The sequence below is a fragment of the Stegastes partitus genome, unplaced genomic scaffold (genome assembly GCF_000690725.1).
Source record: "Stegastes partitus isolate 25-593 unplaced genomic scaffold, Stegastes_partitus-1.0.2 Scaffold1236, whole genome shotgun sequence".
In the NCBI taxonomy this organism is placed as follows: Eukaryota; Metazoa; Chordata; class Actinopteri; family Pomacentridae; genus Stegastes; species Stegastes partitus.
In genome coordinates, this window is record NW_007578967.1 from 181,923 (window position 1) to 202,633 (window position 20,711).

At 41.2% G+C, this 20,711-nt stretch overlaps 1 protein-coding gene across 2 annotated transcripts; it reads left to right on the plus strand.

Annotated features, from left to right (window-relative positions):
• The first annotated feature begins 1,567 nt into the window (after window positions 1-1,567).
• On the plus strand, window positions 1,568-20,445 carry LOC103369076 (periostin). Of its 2 annotated transcripts, XM_008297679.1 has the most exons (23): window positions 1,568-1,810; window positions 2,510-2,608; window positions 7,048-7,112; window positions 7,236-7,393; window positions 7,493-7,657; window positions 7,751-7,897; window positions 8,021-8,162; window positions 9,895-10,107; window positions 10,198-10,332; window positions 10,465-10,613; window positions 11,034-11,170; window positions 12,816-12,946; window positions 13,207-13,337; window positions 14,500-14,602; window positions 14,689-14,756; window positions 14,868-14,913; window positions 15,001-15,033; window positions 16,878-17,336; window positions 17,437-17,472; window positions 19,145-19,189; window positions 19,403-19,489; window positions 19,580-19,615; window positions 19,867-20,445. In XM_008297679.1, exons 1-23 carry the CDS (start codon window positions 1,692-1,694, stop codon window positions 19,920-19,922), a joined length of 2,760 nt encoding a protein of 919 aa, XP_008295901.1. In that variant the 5' UTR covers window positions 1,568-1,691; the 3' UTR covers window positions 19,923-20,445. The 2 variants fall into 2 exon arrangements, with proteins under 2 accessions (XP_008295901.1, XP_008295902.1); XM_008297680.1 differs by lacking the exon at window positions 19,145-19,189.
• The last annotated feature ends 266 nt before the right edge of the window (window positions 20,446-20,711 follow it).

The window sequence follows — 20,711 nt, forward strand, 5'->3', positions numbered from 1 at the left end:
AATACCATGGCTGAGCACTTCTACCTTAAACCTGCAAGTGTAGTAAACATAGGCTCAAAAACATGGATTTAGACTTACAGGGTTTTATACAAACCTAAGGAACCATTTCTTCTTTGGAGTCAGGTTGTAGTTCTCACATATGTGTCTGAATTACTCCTATATTACTACTTGCAATCATGTACCGTAGAACAGTTTTGCAGCGTTGGAACAGAGTCATAGGTGAGCTGGTGTGATTGAGTGACAGTGATTGAAGAGGAGTAGTTGAAGCGAGAGGTGGGAACTGTGAAGATTCACACATTCTAGAGGAAGCAGTGCAGTAAACAGTGTAGCGCTGCTGTACATTTAAGCCATATTAGGTATTTTTATGGGGGAAAAAATGAAAAGTTATGTAACTTTGATAGACAAAGATGAGTTTAAGGAGTTTAATCAACAACCAGAAGTGGACTTGTTAAAATCACCCTGATTCCTACCTTATTGTATCCTAAATAGAACATGTGCCAGAACCTCAGTGCACTCTGTCTGCGGTCACATCTGTTGAACGATCGCTCTTCTTTCACAGAATCAACAGACTGAAGCACACCTGTTCATGTTCAGAAGTCAAGACCGTACATGACGCCATCCAGGGAGAGCCTGTTTCATGAGAGGTTTTTTTCACTTTGAAGCTGTATCAGATCTGGCTTCAACGATGAGATACTGTGGGGAAAAGTTGGGACCAGGTAAGAGTTGAGATGATGAACGACGAACATGACAGCGGGGAGGATGAAGCGAGAGGAGAAGCACAAACGGGGGTTCGAGGGAGGAAAGGCTGGTGGAAATGATGAATCCACATCATAAAAGGGAAAAGGGAGGAGAGCGGTATCCCAGGAGGCGTACGATAAAAATACAATCAGGTTTCTGTCAAGCGCAGTGTCAAGTGCAAAACTGTGATCTACACAGATTCCTAATATGGCTCTTTGAGAATGACTTACAATTTACCCTATTAAGACATTCCAGTCAATTTAAATCACACATTTTGTTGCCAAATGTCTCAAGGACAGATAGCTGAGGTGTTCTTAGTGCCTGTATATGTGTGTTTGTGTGTGAATGCAAAATATCATAACTTTAAATCAGTAATGAAACATCTACATTCCTTTATGTGTATTCATTAGTTTCTTCTCATTCATGTTTTTTCTTAATTGTGATGCCAGGTCACAAGCTCTGTCGTGGTAGCACGCTTCATGGGCAGTTCACAGTTGGAGGAGTCACTCAGGAGCGTGAAGCCACGTAAAGTTTGAATCACAGGGTGTCCTTGGTGCTCTGGGATGTGATGGTGGTCAAGAAAATTCATGCAAAATTCACGTGAAACGACATGAGGGAGGAGGAGACAATGAGCTGGAGTCAGAGCTGGAGGAAGGATTTTTCACTGAACAGAAGGGTGTGTGCGGGTGAGAGCAGGACGTAATGGTATGGAAAAGACAGTGAGGGAGTAAAAAGGGAGTGGGTGTGTTAGAGGAAGAGAGAGAGAGAGAGAGAGAGAGAGAGAGAGAGAGAGGTGGGGGGGTTGTTGGTATAAAAGCTCCCTCTCTCACGTGTGCTCCCATATCTCCTGTGTATTTTTTGGGGTGTGTGTGCGTTTGTGTGTGTATTTAAAAAAAGACAAGAGGAGTGTGTGTTTGTGCCCTCGCAGTACAGAGGACTGATAACTGACCGGGATGCATCAGCTGCCAGTGGTGACCTTAGTGCTGGTGGCGCTCTGCTCTCTGGGGAGCGTCGACTCTTCAGCCTATGACAAGATAGTCACCCACAGCCGCATACGGGCCAGGAAGGAAGGGTAAGGAGACGGGAGAGCAAACTTTAAAGAACAGAGTTTACTTCTTTTTTGTTGTTGTTGCTGTTGTTGTTGCAGATAACAGTCCTGATCAGCATGTTTGTATCAGTGTGCACATGTTAAATCAGAAATTGCATTTGATTTGTGATGTGTGGACTGCTCAGTGTGTCAGATTTTATATTGTGTGCTAGTTTTTAAAGGTGGTTTTAACTCGCATAGAGGACAATTTGATAAACAGGTCAGCCACATTGATGAAAATATTGATTAAAGCCATCATGGAAAACTCAATACTGTCTCTGACATTCATTCAGTCTTCAACTACAAAAAAATATGCATAATTCAGTATTTACAAATCGAATTGAAGTGGAAATTAAGCAGCTGTTTTAATGGGCTGCCACTGCTTGCTGAAATTAATTTCTATTACATAAAAATGTTTTAATTATGTGCATTAGTTGCAGTTATTAGCTAGATCCTAATATGCATTGCTAGAAACACAAACATTAGCATTTTTCTTTACTTTTCAAACATTCACTCAACAACCCCTCACATCTTCCTATCTTCTGATCCTTCAAACCTCCCCTCTTCCTTCCCCTCCCCACGCCCCTCACCCTCATGCACTCCCGTATCCTGGCCTTCCCTCCTCACCCTGCTTTTCACTTTCTTTGTCACTCCCTTATCATGCTCTCCTCCCTCCTCTTGCAGACCCAATGTGTGCGCGCTGCAGCAGGTCGTGGGCACCAAGAAGAAGTACTTCAGCACATGCAGGAACTGGTACAAAGGCTCCATCTGTGGCAAGAAGGCGTAAGTCTTTATCAAACGGCTAAATTGTTATCCGCACCCAGTCCAAATGGCCCGACCCAAAGTGTAAACCATTCCCAGCATCATTTTCCAAACCAGCCAGACGAACATCAATATTTGATGTTTGGGTTGGATTCCACCACCACCACGCTAACCTCCTCACCTTTTACTGTTATCGAGCAGACATCAGCTTAGTTTGACCCCACCTATCTGGATCTGCTAGGGTTATAAATAATTAACATTTTCAGCATATGTACATTCATATTTCCTTTGCATCTGGATTTCACACCCTCAGTTTCCTACACATGGAAACTCTGCATGCACTGTATAACTCCCTTATTCTTCATCTTCATTCACCTCTCCCTTCCTCTCAAGTCTGGGCGTGCTCTGTAGCCTTGTGGCCAGGGGTTCACTCCATTGTGAGCCTGTTGATGTTGTAAGCGCTTCACAGCAGTGATTGATGCCTGGATTCAAACATGTTTCAGGTACTCAGGAAAAACATCAGTCTATGTGCTTTTAGTCTCGCAGTTAGGTGAAACAGAAGATATATTTCATCTTCAGCTTTGCCAGATTTAGGTTCTTGGCACATGTAGCGAGTGCTTGATTTGTGCTGTATGTGTGTGAATGGAGTGTTTGTGTGGATGAAATTAAGTTGCTCTTTACTTCTGATTTATGCTTTGGGTGAGCTATAAGAAACTGCAACTGGAAACTGCTACTTTTTAGAAATGTTGGTTAAGGTGTCCTACAGTGAAAATGCTGTTTTAGAACTCAGTGGTGCTGGTTTGAAGTCATTAGTTGGTGACAGTATTTTCTTGTGACATAGTGTGCGGAATGAGTTGATTATTAGAGTAAAAAAAAAAAATGTGGAGTGTAAGGCTCGGCTGGAGCTCATCAGCCTTGTGGGTGGCCTGGTGTAGTGGGAGAGTGAAAGAAAAAAAAAAATGGCACGCTCTTTCTCACTCACTCTCTGTCATTAACACACAAGAACACAATGCAGACTCACACTTTTTTCACTTGTGCAGTCGACTGGAACACCTGTTGCTGTGTAGATAAGTCTGAAAATGAGGAGATAGGGGAGACAATGGATAAAAGCATGATTTGAGTGCAGGGGTGTGTCATTTTCTTCCAAGACAGTACGATGGAGACCATACGGAGATAACATTACATGGGATCACACAGGAATTAAAAGATAAGATTGAATCAGATGAGGGTAAATGGTAGGAGGGCAATGAGGGTTGCTAAGGAATCAGATATGTTTGATTGTTTTTTGTCTTTGGGATTAGTAAAGTATGACAAATCCCATTTAACTGTTTCTTTGATTATTTATGTCCTTTTGGGTTTAGAAGGAATGTTTTAAGAAGTTTAAATAAAACTGACTTAGATCATGTATAAAGAGAGCTTAGCTAAAATATGCCTACAGTAACAACCTATAAACAAAATCACATCAACCAATAATCTCATAAATATGGTGCTCTATGTGTATTCAAAGTATTCATATTTTCCATCAGCAAACAACTAAACAATATCAAATGACAATATGAAGTAAATACAGCAGAAACAGACCATCAATGCAATAAGAATCTCTCTCTGCCTCTGTGGTCACAGTGAAGACATTGTTTAGCAGCAGTGGAGGAAATCCAGCCAGCTGTGGTTATGTCTGAGTGGGATTTGGTGTTGATGAGAGATTAGGACAGAGTGTTTGAGTCCACGGCAAGGCGAGTTCACAGTGGGTTGGTGTAGAAACAAGCTGGTGTTAAAACAAGCTATGAGGGTACCTGGAGGGAATCTCTTAAAAACACTGCCACAAAGGATAAATGATGTTCATACGCTGCGCTGTCTTCTCCTGTTTCTTTACTTGGGATATAATGACACCATAGGGATTTGTTGATGCCCTAATTTCCACCAGGGACTCTTAAACAGAGCTGCTGGAAGTTCAGGTGGAAGCAATTTTCTTCAAAGTGGTGGGTTTTAGGTGTTGGACTGAACATGCATGGAGCAGATGATTATTAATTGCAGCTGATCCACAGTACTGTCAGAAAAGTTGTGAATGTGTGTCGTTTTAATGATGTACAGTCCACTCCCTGGGATGTATGTATTTAAAAAAAGAAAATGTTTGCACAGTAATCACACAAGACTGGTATATTGATTATGTAACAGAAAAAAAACTGTACTGTTTTGATGTGATGCCAGACAACCCCCCAGCTAGTGTTTCTGTGCAACGACAGTGTGTGTGTGTGCATCCGTGCCCCACGTTTGCACATCTGCTCATCTGGAAGCCACATTGAGCCATTTCATGCAGCGACACTGCCAGAGTTCTGGTCGCAGCGCACCGGCTAGCTGTGTCTCTGGTGTCTACTGCATCTATTATCCTGTCAGAGCGCAGCTGGAGAGCGATGACTTCATACCTTCCTGACAGCCAGTCATGCGTGGATAATTTTGTATTTCACATTATAGAAATTAGTGTTAAAGCCAAGGATGATTGCTCTATAAGCAACGCAGCTATTGCACATAAAACGTCCGGGTTTTCAGTATCATCACACATATAACCACACAAATGCCCATTATAGTGGATTACAGCAGTTTGCCAAAACACGTGAGTCATTTGAGGAAGCTGAGGGGAGAAAGTGAGTGATGCTGCTTTATGTGTGTATGTCTGAAATAGACTATGAAGGGAGTAATTTGTTTTTGCATCATATATCACTACTGTTCATTCCTAAAAGGAAAGCAAACAGTTATTTGTTTTGGATGCAAATTATGTAGAGAAAGCTCTGCATTCATATAGACACCCAGTATTTCCATGGTAAAACAGAGAGCAGGAAAGCTTAGGGCTCTGCATCAAACACACTGAATGTGTAATAAGCTCCAAGGAGACCTCTCTAAACAAATCTCCACAGTAAACACACCGAAAGCTCCAACTGGAACCTATAAAGTGCTTTGGGTTAAACCCCCTATTAAATTGATTCAAGAGCTCAGTGGCTGTTTCTCTGGTGGATCGCTGTTGAGCATCCAGTGTTGACTCACTTCCTAGTTTGTTAGCATCTTGGAAGATGTGTGTTAACTTTGGAAAAGTCCCAGTCATACTTTATGTGAAAAGCATAATTCATCTCCTCTCTTAAACCTACATTGCTGACTTGTGGCTCACGGTATCAGCCTCCTCTCACCTCATAGTGTCATTCATGGAATAAAGTGCAACTTGAGTTCCTGCGAACCGAATGGGCCGATCGAGGAGTGTGAGTCGACTGCACACCTCATTTGGCGTGCTTCGTGTTCGCGGGTCCTCCCAGTTTCCTGCCAGGATGTTTCTGCTTCTTTGAGCTCTGTTTTCAGAAGTTTTCATAAGCTGCTCCTTCCACACCGAAATCTAAATCTACTAAATGGACACAAGAAGCTGACTGTATATCTGGATTTTGTTTTTCTTGAAAGCTTCCTCAGGAATGAGATTAATGGCCCAGGAGAAATGGCAAGAGGGCAGCAGACAGCCCTGTCTGGTTTTCATGTTAGCACAGTTACAGTATCTTGAACATGAAGTCTGTACTGTAAATCTTTGATTTCCTCTTGGAATGTGGTGGCTATTAGTTTCTGTAAAGTTTCTCAGCCTGTGGTGTTGGATTTGTCTGATGTGAGAGCCCACTGAGCTGATTCTTTACATATTTTATGCAGCATAAGAGCCTGGAGTTGATAATGCAGAGATAATGCACAACTTTTCAATGCAATATGATTCAGGGTCTGTTTTGACTTTGTTGCTAACAAATAACTGTTGCTGTCCTTTTTTTCTTATATCAGACTGTTTTATTTGCTGAGTTTACTGCTGTTGCGTGAGCCATTGGAAGCAACATTGGCTGACTGCTGAACAAATGTCTTGAGCAAGTGTTTAAAGTTAGCCCAGCTCTACTCTGTGATCGGCCTGCTGGGACTTGTGTGCTGTCAGTTTGCTTGTGGAAGCATTTAATGAACCGCTTTCATGTTAATTGTGTGTTTATTGCCGTTTTCTAAGATGTTTTCTTACGCCACCATTTCTTCACTTTTAACTTCCAAATAGGCTTCGCATGATAATGGATTTATTATTTGGTGAGTAGGATGGGAAACCTCTTTGTGCAACTTTGCTTTCCCGTCTCGGATGTTTTCAATGAATCCAAACGCTCGTCATTCTCTTGTAGCTTGCCGACGTTGTTTTTCTTTTCCCCAGCTGTAATTGCTGCATTGTTGATGTGAGAAGTTTCTTTTGTTCTCTTAACCTGCATTATATTCACATTGCATCTTTGTCTGTTTTATTTCTATTTATGGTATTGCAAAAACAACAAAGCATTGTAATGTGCAGCTCTCCAACAGCAAAGAAATCTGTCTTTTGTACAGCGTGCGTCAGGATTAAATTAATTTCTCTTCGTTCTTTTCGTGATCAATCACTCATAAGTCTAACATTTTTTCTGCTCTTTTCTTGGCAGTGTGGTCCTATACGAATGCTGTCCTGGGTACATGAAGCTGGAGGGCATGAGAGGATGCCCTGCAGGTAGGTGGTTGACACCACAGCCCAAATCTGGTCCAGTAATATTATTCTCGGTAGCAACCATTGTTTCATAGTCAGCTCAGGATGTCAGTTTACTTTTGTAATAATCCCCCTGCCTTCTCACAGTGGCTCCTATTGACCATGTGTATGGCACGCTGGGGCTTGTAAAGGCTACAAACACACAGCAATACTCCGATGTGTCCAAGCTGAGAGAGGAAATCGAGGGCAAAGGTTCCTTCACCATGTTCGCGCCAAGCAACGATGCCTGGGATCAGCTGGAGCCTGTGAGTTAACTGGACATTTTCTACAAGAGCAAAAGTGCAATAATAACATCACACACACACACAGTCGCTGCTTTTTGACAAATGTTGTGATTTCCAAAGAATGTACGTGCGGCACTGGAGAGCAACGTGAACATCGAATTGTACAACGCTCTTCACTTTCACATGGTGAACCGTCGTCTTCTGACAAAAGACCTGAAGAACGGCATGAGTCTCACTTCCATGTACAATGACCTGGGGCTCTACATCAACCACTATTCAAATGGGGTTAGTTCATGCAGGATTGCAGGTTGCAGGAGTACTTGAATTATGCCTATGAAGGGCCCTGACAGCTTAATAACACATTTCCTCTCTGTGAAGGTTGTGACAGTGAACTGTGCCAGGATCATCCATGCTAACCAGGTGGCCACAAACGGTGTGGTACATGTGATCGATCGGGTAATCAGCGCTGTGGGTAACACCATCAAGGAAGTCCTGGACGTCAACGATGAGCTCTCCTCTTTCAGCGTATGTAAAATGTACACTGATCTGTAGAAATCACCGACAAAGTGCCACAGCAAAACAACTGCATCACTTGTTCAATACAGTTTTGCATTTCTCAGTCTGACAAAATGTTGCTTTTCTTCCCAGGCTGCAGCCTTAGCATCTGATATGATGGACAAGCTGGACCAGCCTGGCCAATATACTTTGTTCGCTCCAACTAATGAAGCCTTTGACAAACTGAGCCCAGGCTACCTGGAGCGTATCATGGCAGACAAGACTGTTATTGCAGGTACAACAGGAGATACACTAATGATGATATAAACAAGTAGCTTAGTCTTTTTCTTGCGCTCTACGAACAGATGAAACTTTCACATACAAAACGAAATGCACCAAAATAGCCATAACATTAAAACCACCAAGAGGTGAAGTGGATAACATTGATCAACAATGCAATATTCTATTGGGAAACCTTGTGTCCTGTGGATGTTCCTTTGACATACCAACAACCTAAACATTTTGGCAGACCATGCACACCCCCCTAATGGCAGCGACACTCCTCAACAGCAGAACAATGTATCCTGCATTTAACAGGGACAACTTGAGGAACAGAAGACCAAGACATTGGCCAGGCCTCCAAATTCCTCAGCGCCGTGCCAATTAAGAGCTGTTTGGGCAGCACATGGGGGACTTAAATAATTTTTTTTAATGTTGTGGCTGATTGGTGTATATCAACATTGACTACCTGAATTGACAAAAAAAAATAGTGCAGATATTCATCTGTCCCAGTAGTCATAATACGTTTTGGAATACCATAACTTTTCCTCCAGCACTACACTGGGTTTCACATTTTTTTTCTTTTTAAGTAAAATGTCTCAGTTGTTGGATATGTTTCCATTAAATCTGCTAAAGTAAGAAATATTCTCTTAAGTATGACGTGGATTTACTTAGATAATCCACTGACTTTTCATCCAGTGCGATCATCTGGGTAAAATCTCCTGACTCTCTTTGACTACGTACTAGCTACATACTAATGACATTCTTTCCAGTCACAGACATTCTTTGTGTTTAGCTGTATTTATTTATACATTTCAGTCAACATGCTATCAAGCTAAGCTAGGATGGTGATCATTGTAAGAAGAGAGTACCAGATAAACATCAACATGTGGGTACATTTTTGGAGAGCGTGTTAACATCCTAAAGTTAACAAAGGACCATTGTGCCTACGCTCATCCTGACACGGCTGCTACCATGGCAGTAGACTCTTGCTGATGTTTTGATAACACGTAACATTCATTTGTTGGGAGGTAATCCGTGTTGATAGCTTGTTGTCAAATCAAAAAGTAAACCACTGAAAGCATCTTTCAGCCCCTTTCTCCAAATTTCTACCAAAAGATGATGTGCGAACTTAGGTGCTCATTAAAATTCTCACAAGTAAAGGACTATGAGCACACACCCACGCACAGACACACAAGAATGTCCAGACACCACGCAGTGAAAAAAGGGAAGAGCTTATCTGCGTATTTGCTGAGTAATGGGAATGAGCAGCGAGCGGCTTCCTCTGAGAAACAATATATCCTCAGATAAATTCTCCCACAGTTGGCAACAGACTTCACTGACCAGTCATGTCAGGACAATTTACAAAGGCAAGATAATGTTTTTGCTTTGTTTGGACCACTGAGTAATTTTTCCTGGCAGTACGACACTGATTACATTTTAATTTTTGTGGTAGATTTTTTTACACGCTGTCAATGTATTGCTTTAATAAGGCAGTTTTGCAAGCTTAGTTTGACCGATGGACTCATCTGAAGGTGTAATCGGATATGTAAATGTTGACAGAGGTGCCTAAATATTTCAAAAAGAGCAGACAGAATATTAGTGTTTCCTTTGACAGCTTTAAATCTTGTATAGTATATGTACATTACAAAAATAACTACAGGCAAGCAGAAAAGTTTACAAGTATGCAATCTGATCAGCTTGTGTTTCTATTTCTGTCTCTATCACGCTTTAATCAAACCTCTCAGCTCTGGTGAACTATCACCTGTTGAACAGCGTCCAGTGTGCAGAAGCCATCATGGCAGGATCCGTGTACGAGACAGAGGAGGGCAGCACCATCGAGATTGGCTGCGATGGCGACAGTCTGACTGTCAATGGCATCAAGATGGTGCTGAAGAAAGACATTGTGGCTTCCAATGGCGTCATCCACCTCATAGACCAGGTGCTCGTCCCTAACTCAGGTAAATCACATGTTGAATTTGTTGAAATTCATTTGGCCATATCATTTCTGTGTGATCATCAGCGTGACATGTTTGTGTGATTCCCACCAGCCAAGGAAGTGATGGAGCTTATGGGACAATCCCAGAGCACTTTCATCGACTTGATGTCCGAACTCGACTTAGCTGCTGCTCTGGGTCCGAAGACAGAGTACACACTGCTCGCTCCTCTCAACACTGCCTTCACTAGTGAGTTGGAAGTCTAAACTAGTTCTAATGTGCAGCAGAGCAGCACACGAAGCCATACACAGTAGAAAATATTTCATCAGGACTGAGGATGTGGTGTTTCCCAATCAGCAACTTTACTGTATGTTTTGTCAGATGAGGTGATGTCAACAGACCAGAGCCTGCTGAAAATCATTCTGGAAAACCACATCTTGAAGCTGAAAGTCACCCTGAGCGAGCTCTACAACGGACAGCTGCTGGAAACAATTGCTGGCAAACTGCTCAGAGTCTTCATTTACCGCACTGTGAGAACTATGTCTGTTTGTGTGTAATGTTGCATCAGAGAGTTAAATGGAGTCAGAAAGAAACATAAAATAGATAAATTAGAGGTGAAAGACAATGAATAAGCAACAGCTCACTGGAAATCTGAAATCCATTACTAGGTCCCTTACCATGTGTTAACACGATTTTGCTGTCTTTAAAATGTAAACAACTGCAGTAAAACAGCTAATTAGTCCAGATGAAGTGTTTTTTTATGCTCTGGTGGATATTACAATCATCTGGCTTTGATTTCTTCACAGAAACACTGTACGGTTCTGTTTGATTGACTGCAGTCAAACAGGACAGTGTGACAGCCCTTCTTCGCTCATATAAAATTGTTACCAGATTTGTACAGTGACATTTACAGCTGTAAATTCACTCCCTGAATGTTCCTCTCTTCATAGGCTGTGTGCATAGAAAATGCATGTATGACACGTGGAGGTAAGGAGGGAAGCAACGGGGCCCTCCATCTTATGAAGTCTATCATCAAACCGGCCGACAAAACCCTCTACGAGCTCTTGATTGCTGACGGACGCTTCAAGTAAGAACAACACCTTATTTTACTTTTTGCAGTACTTGTTTTTACATTTTTCACAAATCATACCAGATGTACTTATTGCAAGTATTGCATGAGAAAGAGTTAACAGAAACAGCAAAATTCTAAAAAATAAAATAAAAAAATCTCTAAACAGTTTTTACGCTCGCTTGAGGTAGTTTTTCACTTTTTCAAAACAGAGTTAATGCACTTCATATGAGATGGAAGCAACTTTTCAAATAAGTTCGAATGTAGCCAACCTAACCCTAATCAGCTTATTCCGCTTCAAGACCCGAAACATGAAACATGGCCCGATACCAGATGGCACGACGAAACAGTCACAACTTGCCCAATGGCACAAAATTCCTAAAGATCTTTTTCCACTTTTCCATCAGAGGAGTTGGTTGTTCAACCTTTTTCAATTTTATTTATTTTTTGGCAATAGGCAAACAACTGGTTTTGTTTCCAGTATGCAACTTGTCCTTCTTCTACTCTTTATATTATAACACACGTAACGTATTCCACCACCTTTTGACAACACTATACAGTTGTTCACTCCAAAGTAACACACCTAATTGGCATGTTTGTTTTTCTTTCTATGTCAAGCACATAATTGCTTGACAATTATGTGGAAACGTGGCAAGTGTTTATTCATTTGCTTTCCTGATAATTAGAAGTTAAAAAGATGCTACACGACACTAACTTTTATAAATAGGATTGTTCATTTCATCACAGTCTGGTATGACTGGTAGCTTATGATAGCAAGCATTAGCTATCGCTGGGACACTTTCGTGCTTTTTAACGCTTTTTTTAAAAGTGTCAAACCACAGTTTGCATGTCAGAGACAAGAAATATATTTTAACCAGGGGACGTGTTTGTTGCTTCCTGTTTGGGGTCAAATTCTTCTCCCTTTGCTCTCGGTCACTTTCTGATTTGTGTCTTTAAAGCAGCTGACAAAGAAAGCCTTGAAGTGAGGATCTGAGCTGTGGAATAGGCATAATTTAAATGAGCATGTCACATTTAATGCCTCTATGGTGACATACAGGCAGCAGTCGAGGCTGATGAGGGATAATTGAAGAAAGTGACTCAGTGAGACCACACAAGTCACGCAAATCCCAGCCTGAACTCTGCTGCCAAAACTCTAATCCTCGTAACTAAAAGGACCGTTTTTTGGTCCAAATACAACATATAATCTGGTCTCCGTAGCAAAAGTCATTGTGTCATTATAGTTTGAACTGGTTCCCTCCTGGGAAATATATATAGACTTAATATCCTGACTGGCTGGAGTTTTGGACGTCAGTAATGCAAACACTCGCCTTGATTTTAGAAATTGAAGCTGACAGTTTAACTAGTAAATGTAGAAAAAAAACAGACACTGTCTACTGTACAATGACTATGTGCTCAAATTGCCTTACTTTTACTATTATTATTATTATTATTATTATTATTATTATTATTATTTTCTACTTTTGTGGATGACCTAACATCACCCTTATCATTTCCATTAAATCCAACAGTGTAAAAAAAAATCCACCTGTTTGCTGCTCTTACGTTTAGGCCTCATGTGACTCCTGAAGTCCTGTATGCTGAGTCGATGAACTGATGATTTTCTTCTTTCCCTTCTTTTTTCGTTTTACTTGAATAAATGTAGGATTTTCCTGACGCTGATGGAGACAGCAGGTCTGGATGAGCTGCTGAAGCAGGAAGGCTCCTACACCATCTTTGCACCAACTGACGATGCCTTTGATGGCCTCAGTAAAGAGGACTTTGCTCTTCTGAAAAGTGAGTTCACCACCAAAATGAACACACATCCACATCCTTTCATGCATCTCCCTTTTTGTAGACTGGGGATTGCTATCAAGCTTTTTATCCTGATGGGAAGTTATGTGATGAAAGAGAATCTTTTGCATTTGTTGGATGTCACCCTATAATATTGTAAGGTCTTGACCTTAGTGTGTGAAGTGCACTGACATGACCTATGTTGTGAATTGGCACTACATACGGATAAAATTGAAATGTTTGCCTTGTGGTCTCATTGACAGGTGACGTGAATGCTTTGAGAACCATTCTCCTCTACCACTTCAGTAATGGTGTCTTCATCAATGGAGGATTAGAGGGAGGAGTGACCAACCTGCTCAAAACCTTCCAGGGCAACAACCTGCAAGTTATATCTGTACGTCATCATTTCAGTGTTCATTCATGTCTTAAGAATCAAAGTAAAATGAGTGATTTCCTAAATGTGTCTGCGCTTTGTACAGTCATTCATTTCCCCTTTTGATTAAGATGCATAACCATGATTAAACCTCACAAACTAGTTGGCTGATTGCTAGATTTCAACTGCTTTCAGTAGCTGAAAGCTTTAACCGTTGAGCTACCACTATCCTGTAACGAGACAGGGTAATTCCTGGAGAAATTTCAGGTGTGATTGCAGAAAACTGCTGCAGCTTGGAGGTGCTAAGGCTTGAGCAACCTTCCAATCAGAGGACAACCTTTCTACCAACTGAGTCACAGCCACCACCACAATTTATGGAGAAATGTAGAGGATTAACAAGCATAGGGGTCGATATCCAAGGGTTGATGTTTCCTTTAACAGCATATTTGTGATCAAATTTTAAATGACCACAAATAAATGCATCCCGAGCCTTCGTTGTGAAACTTAAACTCAATCTTTCCCCACATTCTCATTTAAACAATAGCATCAAAGAGCCTGCGCTAATCTACTTCAAAGCTGGAGAATCTACTTCAATCTCTGGAGAAAAGCCAAAAGTAATAAAAAACCTGGCTTCCTGTCATTTCCATCAACGCCCAACACCCACCACTCCCTCTCTCCTATTCAGGCACCCTCTACCTGCCATTTGTTTCTGTCTGCTTTGCTCATCAGCCTCCATGTCAGCTTTGTCATCATTTCACCCATTACCTCAATTTTACCTTCCCGCCCTCACAGTCAAGGTCTCATATCAGGCCTACAGGACTTCCTTAACGGACACAGGAAAGCTTGTTTGAGCAGCAGGAGAGTGAGCTATTCAGTCTTCAATCAGTTAAACAAAAGAGGGGACAGGGATTGATGGAAATCTGTGGTAAGTTTTTTTTTTTTTTTTTTTAAATGACCCGAGGCTGAAAGAGATGTGGCTCAAGTTGATGGGGGAGTGAGGGAAAGGGGGAATGGAACCTGCCGCTGACTCAGCTCATCCAGCTTCAGTCACTTCCCAGGATGTAATTAAATTGTCAGAAATGAATCATACATGGAATTCCCAGATATCACTCACAATAGACTCGTGTGCTATTTTATTTATTTATAGCTCTTGAAAAATAGATTTCTTTACTGTGTTTTCCAGGTAAACAACTCTATCCATGTGAACTCTGTGGACGTGCCAGACAGCGACCTGATGGCAACAAACGGAGTGATCCATGTGGTGAAGAATGTTCTGTATCCTGGGGGTGAGAGCTTCATACAATACCAGTGTTGACTCTGTGCCAGGATGCATTCTGGTTTGTTTGATACATATATTATGTGACCCTTATAGACCTTCCTGTGGGCCGTCAGGACCTCCTGGTCCTCCTGAGGAAGCTGATTAAGTACATCCAGATACAGGTAGAGAAAGCAAAAACATGTGTGTGTAAATATGTGCAGGTCAGAGAGAACTTTACATTGGTGTGTGTTTTACCTTATGATTTCCATTCTGTTCTGCTTTTTGTTCTTTAGTTTGTTTCTGGATTTTCTTATGCTGAGATCCCTCTTACCTTCCTCAGTAAGTTTAATTAGTGCCACTATTGCTGTATGATGTGTAAATACATTTAAACGTCCAACAATTCTGACTAATTTTGCTTCTCCACAGAGAGAACCATCACAACTACTACTTATTTTGAGGGTAAGACCTAAAACTAACCACACGAGTGAAAGATTTGAATCAAATTTGGTCGTGAAATGGATTTAGCATAATTTAGGGAACAGGACTTTCTCTGAAACTAACTGATGTTTTAAGGCAAGAGTAAGCATCTGCTCTAAAAGTGGAATCCATCCTGCGACCACATGCATATTACATGCTTATCATCATTCCATTAAAGCCTCTTGCCTGGTCTCTCTTCTTCTTTTTTCCACTGCTTTTGAACTTCCGCTACTGCTAAAGTCCATTTGGACTTCCTGGCATATTTAATCAGTTCCTTTAGGGATGCAGTAATTAGACTGTCAAAGTAGAACGGGGTCAGAGACCATAGAGGATTCTTGGATGTTGCTCATTCAGCTGGACTGTGTGTAATGCACTTCCACACAAATGGGAGCATACCTTGACGTATTGGGTAACATAGGAGAGATGAAGTCTTCAAAGGCGATTAGGCGAATTACTGAGACTATAGAGCGGAAGGTCTTGGACTCCAGGGGTTTTTATTCTCAGGGTTTGCAATTTTCTGCTACGAATAAACAGAAAATGCAAATGCTATGCTTGATAAAGCTTGGATTGCTATTCTCCACTGTTTGGCCTAATAGTGTTCATTCTCTAGGCCTTCTGTCTTTAATCAAACTAAAGAATTTGAAAAAGGAAAAATCATTCTTTGGTTAATCCACTTGTAAAAGAGCTTACAAGCAGGCATCACTTTGGTTTATGGGTTCAGGAGACATAAGATTTACTACTTTTAAAGCGGCTCTGTCTGCGTCTGTTTTAATGACAGGTAATAGAAGGTAGCTGCAGATTTATAATGCACCATTCATCATGCACTTTTTTATGAGCTGCTACAGTTTAATTTCTGAAATACTGTGTTGCAGTATCATCCGATGCACAATATTAAATTGCACAGCATTATGATTGATGAGCTTAGACCTCCTGAATAGGAAGAGTGGCTCATCTTGGGAGACCAAACTAGCTATTCCTCTTATTGATGTATACACTCTCACTTAATACACACATAAATACGTCATTTTATTATCTTTACCATTTAGTCATTAGGTGGAATAATTTGTCATCCAAATGATATACAATCCTTAAAATAGCATGCACTCACAAGAGGAAGTAGCCACAGTTTTAGGCATAAATTACAAAAATCTCTTAATGACTGTGTTTGAAAGACAGATTCTGGCTCCGATTACTGAATTGGGCCAAGTATCAAGGGACCTCAGGCCAAAGATTAGAAAAACCCTCTGATAAAACACGCACATCTGTCAGCTTTCATCTCTTTATGACTTATATAAATACTGTCACGTAAAAAATCATCACTCAGGAGCAGACACTGTAAAAGAAGTAAAAGAATGTTCCTGGCTGAGGCTTCTGTTGAAACTCATTCAAAGTGGGATTTGTAAGATTTTACAAAGATTTCCAGCCCCAGATGGATATTTATTGACTGGTGTTCACGTATCATTTATCAACCAGTAGTCAAGGGTTTTTAAACACTAAAAATGTGTAACTGATGTTTAAAGTACTTTAAAATTACTAATTACGACCAAAGGAGAAAATGAAAACCTGTCCATAGAGACCAGCTTGCTGGACCGCGGAGTGTAAAAGCAGCACTTATTAACCTCTCGCTGTTGCAGTGATGCAATCTAATATCCTGCGCATGCCAGCTTCTGTTTGTTCCACTGCGTGTTCTAATGTGCCTTGATTACTGCACATACTGTGCCTCCTGCCTCCTTCTTCACTCCTAATAGAGAGTGGGAGTGTTTTAGAGATAACCTTTCTTTCTGTCATTCTTAAGGGACGCTCATGTTACCTCTCCCTCTCTACAGTACCTGATTCAACAAAGGTGATCAGAGTCATTGAAGGAGAGCCGACTATCACCAAGGTAACGAGAGTCATAGAGACTGAGCCAACAGTCACTGAGGTGGTGGTCGAGGGCGAGCCTGTGATCACCAAGGTAACGAGAGTCATCGAGGGAGATCCTGCACTCACTAAGGTGACCCGAGTTATCGAGGGGGAACCTTCACTCACCAAAGTGACCCGAGTTATTGAAGGGGATGCTTCCGTCACCAAAGTGACCCGAGTTATTGAAGGGGATGCTTCCCTCACCAAAGTGACCCGAGTCATCGAGGGGGAACCTTCACGCACCAAAGTGACCAGGGTCATCGAGGGGGAACCTTCACGCACCAAAGTAACCAGGGTCATCGAGGGGGATCCTTCACGCACCAAAGTAACCAGGGTCATTAAGGGAGAGCCTACTATTACCAAAGTTACCAGAGTTATTGAGGGTAAGTTCAGAACACTTTCAGAAAATCCTTAAATTGTTCATTTTTTGAGTGCAAATGAGGTTTCAGCATAGATTTGACGGCACGTTGCCTTCACCTGCAGGTACGGAGGTTGATGCAGATGGAAAGAGGATTACGGGTAAGTTTTCTTAACATTCTCCCATGAAGAGCATGATGAACGTTCATGCACCAATAGCTTTTTCAGCAACTGCAGCCATGGTCCTTTTGTCCATTGCGCATCATCACCTCATGTGAAATTCATTTTACGTTGCATTTCACATTTCTTTGATGATCATCACTCAAGTCATCGGACATCCGTATCGTTTTCATGGTGTGCACCGTTCTTGCTGTACTGCAGTGACTGTCCCTACTTTCTTGTACATATTTCATCACCATAATGACTACAGATAGCGACAGAAGTCATTTCTGTGCTATCTATGTCTAAAAACAAGCAGTGACTTGGTTGTTTTGGTTTAACTGCTAGTTTCCAGCTATTTCTTTATCTCTGAGGCTTCAAGTCTTGCTTTCCACTGGTGGTTCAAAAACAAACCCAACAACCCAGATGGTTTACGTCCTGTGCTGCTATGGCTGGCTAAGTGCCAGCCAGAGTTTCTGCTGCTGCCTGAGCCTGTCTTTTCAGTTTCTCAACTTCTTTAAAAGCATCCACAGCATTCCTAACTTCACTGAAACAGCAAACTGGCTTCAAAATTCTGAAGTCAGGGTTGCGGCAAACCAGAAAGGACATATCTGCTGAAGGCAGGAAAGACTCTCAGTGGCACTGTGGGACATATAAAACTTCTTTATAGCTGCATTACTAACCCACAAACACACACAAACTGAAACTAATTGCTGCCCCTAATTGAGATATGCAAAGTCAAATTTACCCAAGCAGAGCATCATTACAATGTGCAGCTGGATCTGTCTATCTACAAGAGTGTAGCTGCCCCCATGTTAAAACACCCTGAAGGAAAACTGTTTATTATGATTACTGTGCAATTTTCTTTTTCTTAACAGTTGCATTTTGTTATCTATCTTTTAATCACAGCTGGAGCAGATATATTGCATCCTGGTGGAATCTCTAATAATATGCTGTGTAAATGGGCATGTAGATTTGTGTTGCACAGAGAGCACTAGAACAATCTGTTCCTGTGAGGACTGTACAATATAGTATGACAAGCTTTGGCAAGCCACAACTTAAACATTGCAAGCTCATTGTGGCTTATGTTTGTGTGGGCTCATTGTTCGGAACATAACTATATAACTCAAACTCCAAGTGTTCGTACATGTTCTTCTCCTGACTGTGGTGCACCATGATTTGGATGTCTGTTCATCTCACCACTTCTCCATCTGATTTCATTCCATTGTCCATGTTCTTGTCTCTCAGACAAGAATGCTATCATTACAATCTTTCTAGCTTAGATGTGATGTGTATGTGTGAGCAGTGTGCAAATTATAATGTGCCAGTTGAGGAGGTGAGCTCAGATCATTGGGGCTTTGATTTTTGTGGGTGCAGGGGTTGGTGAGCTTTCAACTGCTTGCACTTTAGTTTGTGGACAAAGACAAAGAATTCCCTTTGTTTTTCTGAGCCGAGCGCCCACTGCACACCTGTACTTTGCACCCTGTGCATGTGTGTGGAAGTATATGTGTGTGTGCTCATAAACACTGCACATTTGTGCTTGACTATGTGTTGGCGGTGGCGGAGGAGGTGTTTTAGGAGGTGTATGTACCTGTCAGTCTGTTCGTCTGTCAGTCAGTACAGTTGCTAAGTCGTTAAATGACTTTCAACAACCTTCTCCGCTGCCCGTCTGAAGGTGGAGCCAGATACGCCACGGCGAACGAGCCTCAGATCATTGAGGGTAGGGTGTCCATACATGAACACTTTATACCTAAAAGGTCTATTTCATTTGTTTTTTCCTTAAAATAATCATGTTTATCAATCTGTATTTATTCATGTGCAAGGTGAGAAAGAGAATGTCATGTATTTTTAATGTAGCTTCAAACATGATTTTGTATGTGAGGAAAAACAAATCTGTATTTTGGATCTAATGTGTTTTGTTTTGATTGCTCAGGTCCAGACTTCTCCAGGATCACCACCATCCACGGCAACCCAAATCTGATTGATGAGGAATCAGAGAGAATCACCAAAATCATTCAAGGTAAACGCTCATAACTGCAGATCTGAACAGGTTTTGTGTCTGCGTGTCCAACTGCACTGACTGACTGTGTTGCCTCTCTTCATTTCACAGAGGGAGGCAGATTCGCTGCTGCCAGGAAAGCTCCAGGTAAGACCATAATTAGGTGATGACGGTTTGATCAACACCAATGTTGGATCGGCCTGAAAAGAGCTTGCCAAAAACTACAAAATCACAGCAGGAAAATATGATTGGAAAAGTCAGATATCCAACCACAAACTGTCACTCAAGGATTTCCTTTCCATTATCTACCTTTGAGTCCTTCCACCCATTCTTTTCATTTCATTTCTTTCCACCTTGACATTTTTTCTCCCCTAATTATCTCGCCTCATCTTTTGCAGCTGGAATGAAGAGGAGAGCAAGGCTGGTCAGGCGTCACCACAAACCAAGGGAGTGAATAGAGCAGAGAGAAAACACCTTCGGGCTCACCGCAGAGACTGAATGCTTCTCCGGCGCTCCTGGTTGAGTGCTGGACGATTGAAAAACTGTGGACCATTAGGGAGAGAGCAAATAGAGCTAGAAATTTCTTTGTCCAAACCGCCATTAAGAATGATTGTTTACTATTCCATCTGGACCATACTGTATGTGATAGGCATGATGTGAAATTAGAATACCCTTTTTGTAAGTAATGTAAGCGTGCAAGTAAAATATGGCTCTTCGCCATGGGTAATTGTGGGTGAAAGGTGAGATATATTCTACCACTGAGAGATATTTTTTACAGGTTTTCTTTTTTTTTTTCTTTTTTTTTTTTAACCAGTCACTTTGTAAACAGATAGCTTGGGAAGACTTTTTGTATGCTTTTTATGGTGCTCGCATTCAGTACAATGGATGCATTTTAATGAAACAGTGTTTTGCTTCCATTAGATTTTGTACTGTACCTCTGTAAATTATCACATGGTAATTAAAAAAAAGTTACAATAGTTTTTCCCCCCAGTTTTCATGATTTATTTTATTCAACAAAACCAAAATGTTTCATGAATGTGAGCTTTACTTGTGTATATTTATATAGAAGTAGACTTCACAATCCGATGTTTATGCCTCATAAACAATTCATAAATGTGTGAATGCAGTGCACGTAGTGAGTTGAGAATGCTGGCTTCCTTTATATTTTTTCATGCTATAACATAGGTCAACTTCATGAGAATAATCATTTTTATATCTTGTTACCTGCCTCAATAAAAGTAAA